This window comes from Mya arenaria, chromosome 9 (assembly GCF_026914265.1).
Source record: "Mya arenaria isolate MELC-2E11 chromosome 9, ASM2691426v1".
In the NCBI taxonomy this organism is placed as follows: Eukaryota; Metazoa; Mollusca; class Bivalvia; order Myida; family Myidae; genus Mya; species Mya arenaria.
In genome coordinates, this window is record NC_069130.1 from 52489619 (window position 1) to 52499510 (window position 9892).

The 9892-nt window shown below is 32.6% G+C and overlaps 1 protein-coding gene across 4 annotated transcripts; it reads right to left on the minus strand.

The window, feature by feature from the left end:
- Positions 1 to 491: 491 nt before the first annotated feature.
- On the minus strand, positions 492 to 8700 carry LOC128203608 (cholecystokinin receptor-like). Of its 4 annotated transcripts, none has more exons than XM_052905094.1 (3): positions 8603 to 8700; positions 3570 to 4519; positions 492 to 1501 (listed from the first exon to the last, which is right to left on the minus strand). In XM_052905094.1, the coding sequence occupies exons 2-3, from the start codon at positions 4401 to 4403 to the stop codon at positions 1073 to 1075; spliced, it is 1263 nt and encodes a 420-aa protein (XP_052761054.1). In that variant the 5' UTR covers positions 4404 to 4519; positions 8603 to 8700; the 3' UTR covers positions 492 to 1072. The 4 variants fall into 4 exon arrangements, with proteins under 4 accessions (XP_052761054.1, XP_052761053.1, XP_052761056.1 ...); XM_052905093.1 differs by having other exon boundaries at positions 3537 to 4519; XM_052905096.1 differs by lacking the exon at positions 3570 to 4519.
- Between the last annotated feature and the right edge of the window lie 1192 nt (positions 8701 to 9892).

Consider the following 9892-nt stretch of genomic DNA (forward strand, 5'->3'; position numbering starts at 1 on the left):
TATTTTATATCAAGAGACAATCACCTGATAAGCAGTCGTGTAGTGCATTTAAGTGTTAATAGACGATACATTGATATTACATGTTTTTGAAGTTGGCGTGTTTTGAAATCGATGTTGTCAGTGCCAAGGGCTAGCTCTTTACATATTCGCGACTGTTCTCCAGAAATAAAAACACTAGAAGTGCGCAGAGACATAGGAAATGGTAAAGGACTTGTCGAGACTGACTTTGATGACGCAAAACATTGATTGCGTGATGCAAGTGCTTTCCACTGACAAAATGTGCTAAGGAGATGGTAAAGTGCATAGCGATCATATCAACATTAAACCAAAAAAATAAATGTACAAATCGACGCGAAAAACCGTTGCTCGTGAGAGTCATTGTGGTTTCGCGACTAGGACAGAAACTTTACTGTTACTATAATTGCAGAGCATCTCTATTTAATATCAAGACAACAACAAAACACAAAAATCAACCGTTAAAGACACGTTTATTCAATAACATCAAGCATAAAGCACAACATTTATAAGCGAATGATATGTATTAGAATACATCACCTACTGTTTCTAAATACAAAATTAGTAAAGTTTGTTATATTATACACAGTACTTATATATAAAACGTTAAGTAAATTTGAATTGGATCAGTACGTACGTGAAAAGAAATTTGGATATTTTTATTATAAATACGTATCATACATAACACTTATGATAACTTGTGCCAATATATAATAGTAATATGGAAAACCAGGAATGAATTAATTCACGATGTTCAAACCGACCTTGATACGTATAATATTCCATTTACCGTTTGCCTTTTGCCTTTGGTTTGCAATATATAAACCTTTTATATCAAATCACATTGAATACAAAGTACATTCATTATTTCGGGCATTTATTTTATGAGAAAGAAAGACAATGTTGAAAGAGTAATAAACAAGATGTGTATTTCTCAGTTATTGAAAATGTGTTGAATGTTTATAACAATATATATGCGTTATCGCTTGTTCTTTGTGTATTCTATCAAAGTCGATAGCAGATTGCAGAAAACGTGTAAAAAAGATTAAAAAAATGTTTACCGAACAAGAGGTATACTCTGGCACTTGAGAACTTTTCCAAGGTCGTCTCGAAAAGACTTGTTCATGAATGCGTAAATGAAAGGATTTGCAGTATGATATACAAAATACATGTAGAAAATCACGGCGTTAAACTCCATTGCTTGTAATCCCATAAGCCAAGCAGGCAAAAATGCAATCAGAAAAACAACGGTAACAACAAACAACATGACAGCTGTTCGAATATTGGCCAATAATGTTTTCTCCTTGATTGATATTGCCCGCGGTCCCTTTCTCGGCTTTGGTCTCATTGGCTGCAGCTCAACATTCGTTTCGACGTCAAAGTCATCATTTTCACCATTTTCAAGATTTAAATCTCTCCGTCGGCCAATGTGAGGATTAACGTGTGTCACCGCTGTAAATTGGGTTTCAACATTCGAGAACTCAATCTGAAGATAAATTAGAAAAAAAATAAAAGATACTAAATTACATGAAATGATGCGAAATATAACGAAGCTATATCCAGACATTCAGCTCATTACTAAATGGCTTACAGTGACAAATTAGCATTGGCAGTTCATAACCAATCCCATCTTTTCAGTTATTTTACCGATAGTCCTATAATATGCAAAGAAGGTTATGTAAATCAGGACGCTGTTGGGCGAACGCCAACGCACGTATTTTGTATTAATTTTGAGAAGTACTTAGTATATTTCAATACATATGTTGTTTTCAAAAATGGCCATGGTTTACATTGCACTTTGACGACACCGATGACGTCACCGACGAAACCATAAAAACACAAAGGTAATGACAATACATGGATTTTTCCTGAAAACCAGAAGACCTAAAAAATGAATTTTAATTATAACTGTTTCAATGAGACACTTCTCTCATGTTTCGCTCATGTTTCTGCTACTACCTTATGATAGAGGAATACTCATATTCTAAAATATCACTATTGATTAAAATATAATGGCACATGTATTATACTTAGCCTTATTTTGATATGCTTTAACACGTTTGTTTCCAATCCGTGGTGACACGTGTCATAATGTGTTCAATGTACAATACAATTTTATTCATGTGTTATGATAGAGTATTTGCCGTTAAGCCCTAATTTGGTTAACTAGTAGTCGATTATAAATGCATATAAGAAGTATTAAAAGGAAACCTAGATATGTCACTGCAAACCACACTTTAGCAAGCATCGTAACATTTCACAACATTCTGGTTTTATTCTTAGAGTTGTCTTTCGATAGCTTACTGTGCTATTATTTGAGAAAAAACAATAACAGTATATGAAATCACACAATAATAAAAATTACATTTATAATACATACTTTTATCATTCATGTACATTGTGGAGTTACATTTCAGTTTTTAAGCCTTACATTTCTAGAACGATACGAAATGCCTACCAAACCAATTATACGCAAATTTAACAAGATTGAAATTACAATATAAAAATATTCCATTTTACTCAATATTGATGTCTTTCTAGGTGTTTACAATTTTTCGATATAGTATAAAATTATAAAAAAATAAAATTTTATAAATTTATAAAAAAAATGAACTCATGCTACTCTGCATATGTATTTGAATTTAAGAGAAGGACTAGCCCGGTAGCATAATAACCTATATTATCTTTCAAGTGGCATTTGATAGACATATTCCCTTCTGCATTAAATTAAACCTATGATGTGTGCTCATGAAATAAATTTAAATACGCAAACAATATTTAAACTCATCGGAAATAACTAAAAATTTCTCTCTAAGCATGTTTCAAATGAAAAAAAATTATTAAGAACTCCTATTCAGCTGCCGGTTATTGTAATACGTATGAAACATTTAACTGGCATTGTAAACGTTGCCTTGCTTTTTGATATAATGATGAAGATTGGACACGCCTCTACTTGAACTATTTTCTTGCGTTGTATAAGTATACCAGCTTTGTAAGAGACAGTCACGAATGGGTAACTTTTAATTTAACAGATAAATAACACGGGTAAACACCTATATAAACAACCCACTTAAATCGAAATCTTCGATAACATCTGCAAACGTCGAAGTTTACATTCTTGATCAAAATGCAACACTATTATTCTGTTTAATCGGTAACAATTATTTGGGAAAAACGTACTTACATTGATGTATTATTGCTATTTCGTTTTATGAACTTTTATTAACATTTCTTAATGATAATTGAATACAACCGTATTGTATTAAGTTTACTTAAGACAATTTCTTTGGCAATTTGAATTGATTACTAATTCGTATGCAATCAAATAGCTTACACAATTTAATCGTCATAATTTTACTTAGGAAATGATTTCTTTTCAATGATGATATACCTTTAGTATTTTACAACGGACGGAGCCAGTTATATTTGACTCAGTCAAGCAAGACGGTTTGATCCCTTTGTCCATACCAAGCTGTTTAGAATACTTGAAGCAGTAAGATACAGAATGTTCACCGACTTACACAAGGTTGATCGAGATTGGTAACATGACTTACGCCAGACGGATAAAGACTGGAACGTTTTCTCTTGCTTCTTTTCGCTCGATGCTTGTATATTGACCGGTAAATTAGGCCATATAGAACGAACACGATGACAAAAGATAGCAGGTATGTCCCAGCGTACACACGTTGATAGATATTTAGAAACTGAGGGCCAGTCAGAATATAACTTGGAGCGCATAGACCTGTATACAGTAGGTCGTATCCAGCGTGCACTTCTGTTTTGTTGTTGTATACATGAAGCTTCCCTAATAATTCCTTTGAGCAATTTGCACACACGCGGTGGCCGACGGCAATAAATGTTACATTTTGGCCATAGTTTTCACTTTCGTTATACATCATTGTTTCACTTAGACTGGCAAGGGTTTTATTAGTAGGCACTATCTGTTCGTAGGAGTAAACACCGTATGACAGAGATGTGATAACTCCAAATGTAGATGCAACCAGCAGTAAGCACACCACGATAACTTTTGCCCGAAATATATTGAGCAAATGTAGAAATGGATGGCAAATACAAAAGTACCTGTCAATTGCAATTGCCACCATTATAAACGCGGCGAACGGTACATTGCATGTGATGAAGAACATATAAATCTTGCAGACAACGTCATATCTAACCATGTAATTCAGGTACACTACAGCCTCTGTGAAGGGCATAACTAACACACAGGTGAAAAGGTCAGTTTCTGCAAGGCTCATAATGAAAATTCCCGCGGTCGACTTTTCCTTTTTATGTGAATAGATGTAAAGAACGAGTGAATTTCCGATTGTTCCGCAAATAGAAAACAGTGATAGCATCATCATAACGGTAACTACTGCCGGATCTTCCATTGTTGAGATTCTAAGATTATGGCCGTCTGTCTGATATTGTTATATCTTTTTTCTTGCGTCGGTTGTCTGCATTAGCGATAACTATCAATTATTTAAGATACCTCGCTTTTCAGACTCTGAAAATAAATAAATGCGACCGTTATGCATTGAATAACAGTTTATTTTACAAACTATCATCCATCAAGTATTTAACATTTAATTCCTTTCTTGCAAATTGTGTAAATTACTCAAGGCGGTAGACGAATATCCCGGAAGATTTAATAAAAGCAATTCAGTACAATTCAAACACGCTGATATTTTGCAACCAGACGCACTTAGTAATACGATAACAACATATTTTCATTTTCAGAACGAAGTAAAGCTTTTGTCAGTAATTAAATCCCCCAGCCCACCTCTCTCTCACCCTCGTCGCAACGCATGCAATAATTAAATATTTTTATTAGTGTGTTTCTACTCTTAAAATTAATTAAATCGAACTTTGTCTCCGACTCTCGCCAGAACAATTGCTGCTTTGATCCCATCCAGGGGTACTTCCTTATGATGTATCTAATGGGTGACCAGTACTGGTCTTTACTCAAGACACGCATTCATGACTGATTCATATCAGCGCCCGGGCATACTCACAATGGAGCTTACATAAAGTAGTAAATGAATTGAACGCAAATTATTCACTCCATGGCGTTATTTTGCTGGTAAATGTATAAGTCTAGCCAATGGTTTCAATCTCTAACTTTACACCTTCTGTGAAGTTTGTTATAGAACGATGTTTTAATAATATTCTTTGACATTTGCAATTTTTTCCTCATATTTTTAAATATGGATAGTATGCATGATATTTCGACTTACATTTGTTCTTTTGTAAGACCATTCAAATCTCATTATTTCAACAATTGACAGAGCTAGAGAAACAATATATCAGAAAAAATATTTTCTAAGGCAAACCAGTAGCCATACAAATAATAATTGCTGTAGGAACCTCAAGGAAAATTATCCGCACTTTATCTAGTGCACAATACACTTGGCTACTGTTCTGATATGAAAATAAAGAGAAAAGAAATATACGTAAAATATATATATAGCATTGCTGTTGTTATGTAAAATAAACACTATGGATTATCGGCCATCAGATAGGATTGTGTTCTACATCTAAAAAATAATTAATAAAGAAAAAATAAAATTACTCCTTTTGAATTAATAGCTATAGAAATATCACTAACATATTATTTGAGATTAAATCCAACAGCTAATTAATAAAGCAAAGATCAAATTACTTCTTTAGACCTAATAGCTGTAGAAATATCACCAACAGATTATTAGAGATTATATCCAACAAAGTATGCACGTAATTACAAGCTATTAAATAAACACATTATACATGGCCTAAGTATCTGATGACATGTAAGGCAGTTATTAATCGCTGATTAAATGATAACAAATAATGATATGCTCCATGATAAGATACGTTAACAAATATGTACCTAATATATTCGTTTTCAGGATGTTATAGGTCCAAGAATGTTAAATAATAGTTGAAACCGGCAAATGTAAGATTTTACTGACTGTCGTAAAGGTTGTCACATTAACAATAAATATCGAGGCACCATTTGTCCTCCAGTTACGCAGACAATAGAAATATAAAGCAGAATAAAAAAAACTGAATGACTTGAAAACGTTACAAGCACATCTACGGATCGCTTTGCATGTAGAAAATCATGTTTTCTATGTATGTAAATATGTACATATGTTATATGAAGCAATAAAAGAACCAACTAAATTTGCTATTTTGTTGTGTTATGTCACTTGCGTAATATAAAATTTCTTGTTAAACTGTTTTACTTTCTTGCAACACATTCTAATTAAGTTTTACAGTTTGCCCGTAACTGTTTGCAAATGAAGTCACTTCATTGCGTTAATTGACTTTTCATAAAATACCCAGACGCTTTGATGTGGGGGAAAATAAGTCATTTTATTATTTAAGTTATTTTCCTGTATACGGTCTACATGTTCAGACTCATTTGCGTATGTGACGAAGTATGTCAAACTGTAAATTTCTCATCGTCAATTGTTTTAGTTCTATTAAACATAACACGGCGCTAGCTACGCTATTGATATACACGAACACTGAAAACTTATGAAAAGACCCCTATTTTTTAGATAGTTTAGAAACAGAATCCATAAAACTTAAATATATCATTAACTGTACTTTTACCATTCTGAAGGCCATGGTATTATCGAACACGTGTGCGGACATCTTGGAATGTGTTTGCATAACCAATTTAATGAAGAAATTGTATATGGCATTTACTAAAATAACATAAAATGTAGTTAAGTAGGAAACTACATTCCTGAAATATTATGAGTTGGTGCAGATCCATATTTTCTTTTCTATAATCAATTTTCATCGGTTACGCTTGCAATTATTGTGTCTGTTTTCATCTTTTTATGTGTATTTATGTTATATGTCGTCCACAGTCACGGACGGCTTCGATTCCTAACCTTCAATGTTGTTTTGCCTAATAAATAATGTTGCAATAACGTTTTTACAATCGTTGTAAAAATACAAAAAAATAATAAACCTTTGTCGGTACCATCAGTGGTTCGAGTTTAGGTGAACAATTTAGGGCTTAAATAGTTCTTTTGAAATCAGCCTTTAATCCAATTTTTATATACAGTGACACATAATTCATTACTATGAAGGCATTGTCATAGACACAACATGGGATTGATTGAGTCATATATAACCAAACACTTTACATATATTGAGGTTTCGTATACTTTTGGACAGCGTCTAATAATGTATTATTTCAATGGGAATGCATCTGTAGATGCTATTTAGGTTTTAAAACGTATAAACTACTAATTTAGACTTTTCCAGGAGTCAATTTAGGCCTTTATTTGCTGTGTCCTATCTTCCAATCACTTTCTTTTACAGAACGTTAAGACTAATGGTTCAACGTGTATAAATACTCCTCAAAAGTTGTTTTTAATATACAGTAAACATCATCATTACAATTAAATTTAATTTTAACATTCACTTGAATTTTTTGTTTTAAATAAATGCAGATTTAACTAAAAAGTCCACATTCTTGTATCGGCCTTGCTAAAACGGCAATCGTCTCACCTGACGACTTTGATCTCCACACCTTTGCAATACCATTTTATGAAATATCCTGACCTCTGAAGGTTCTCATTTGTAGTTGGTGTTTCCAAGCAACAGGTTATCAGCTAACGCACATTTTATATTTGTCATTACTTGTTGAAGAATAATTCAGTGCTTGATTTGGTCGCCTTCTCAAGCTGCAAAATAATTTAAAAAACATGGCCGACAACCACTTCTCGCATACCTTCTAAATATATTTTGGACAGTCCTTAACACACACCCCCCACAATTTGTTCCTTAGGAATATTTTATATTCTAGATTCAAATTCCACAAGGACCTTATCTAGAACAAGACTAAAGTATGAAATATATAATGCAGTAATGTTGTTGTTTCTGGCCTGTCAGAATTATTCAAATAAAAAATGTTATTGACATCTCGCCTATTTTACACGCGAGTAATGACACCGCTTTAAAACGTTTATTTTGTTCATTTCCATATTAATATGAAAACTTTAGATAGTGAAACAGATGCTATTGTAGCGACTATTTTTGTGATGTTGCGGCAATAGAGTAATTATTACAATGTATTGATAGCTTCTAATGTTATGTATATGTTGTATTTAGTCTGTCTAATAGAAAGACAGTAAACAGTAACCAAACTATGTATCGCTTGCAATGCAAAGTATATAATCAGATTCCTTGGAATGTAATAAAGCGTACCAGTGTTTCGATTGCAAGACTGCAAATATAATATTTTCAACGTGAGGATTTTATTTTAATGAGCATTTATTTATTGTTCTTATTATCCTTAACAACGTTAGATATTTTTTTTTTAAATATTTCAATTTATTAAGTAACTGTCCTAAACATATTTGTTTATTCATACATTTTTTGAACTTGTTAATTTTTAGTGATTTTATATAGCGTTCATACTTTTAAACATTTTCACCATGTTCAAATAAATTAAACCAAATATTAGCACATAATTTACAAAAATAATTCCTACGAAAACGTATAAATTTGAAAACGAACATGTTATTTATATAATACACACGTTTTGCGATTTCTAATTCATAAATACAAATGAAATTTGTGTTACCGTCATAAATTAATCCAAGGCAAAATCCATAAGCTCTCTGAAATTGACGGCATATAGCCACAGTTATTAAACCCAAGTGTTGAAGCATTCCACGTCACTGCTGTGCATTTATCCGACAACCACTAGAACAGTAAAACATGCTTGTTCCCAGGCACTGCTAGGAACCGATTTTCAATATCTGCCAACCGCAACGCTGTCGCGCTAGGTAAATGATTCTGGTCCAATACAGAAAACACTACATTGTGACTGCAAGGAATTTTCAAAAAGGTTAGTCTCTAAATGATATTAGTAATGATATTATCGGAATGAAACAAACATTTCTTTGTATCATTTCAAAAAAGGATTGCTTTAGCTAAGATTTTGTATTTAACTGTAAAAAGCAAGCCAATACAAACAGAATCGCAAAAGTATTTTGGCTGCTATCCATTTTTTTACATTGCGTAATTGTTATTTATTAGCTAAAGGAAATAATGGTCCTTAACGAATCAATATCGTTAATCAAATGCAATATACTCTCAGATAGATTAATTTAATTCTAAACTAATACCGGTTTAATCTAAAACAAAGTAGTTTATGAACAATAACATTACATACATATGCGAATTGAAATAGTTTAGATGTGGGATGCCTGTCTTGCTGTGTATGTTGTGGGTTGTGCGATTAAATCAAGCACCAACATTGGGATTTTAGAGCTGTGGCAAATGTGTACATCAGTATGTAGCTACAAATATACCATATAGAATTTCATTTGAACTTAAAATTCGTGTCCAAAACAATGCTTTTATAACGTGTACGTTTAGGCGTAATACTATTTGCAGAGAAACTTGCTCACGTGCTTTTGAACATATCTTTTGATACATGAACAATCTTCAAGTAAATTAATTATGTATTGCTTACCAAACCCTCTTTCTCTCTCTCTTTTTCTCTTAGAAGTGTTGGTCCCGGCACCGTTTAAGGCCTTCCACAATACTGAGTGAGCGGTTAACGGAAATATTTTCAATAAAGCATTTTAATTTTTGGGCTTAGGGTTAATCCTCTTCTTTGCCTCATGCTTCGAAGTATTTAGAAGTTTAGCTACATTACGAAGACATTAAACATAGCTGAATTGACTGTATCTGCATTCAAAGCTAAATATCAACACTTGTAACATTTCGGCACCTGCATGTATAACTAATATTGTATCATCCTGCGTTCGTATGCAACTACTTTTGGAACCAACTTATATTAATTTGTCTATATATTTTCAAATGTGTTTTTTTACTTAAAACGTTGCAAATAAGTATAAATCCT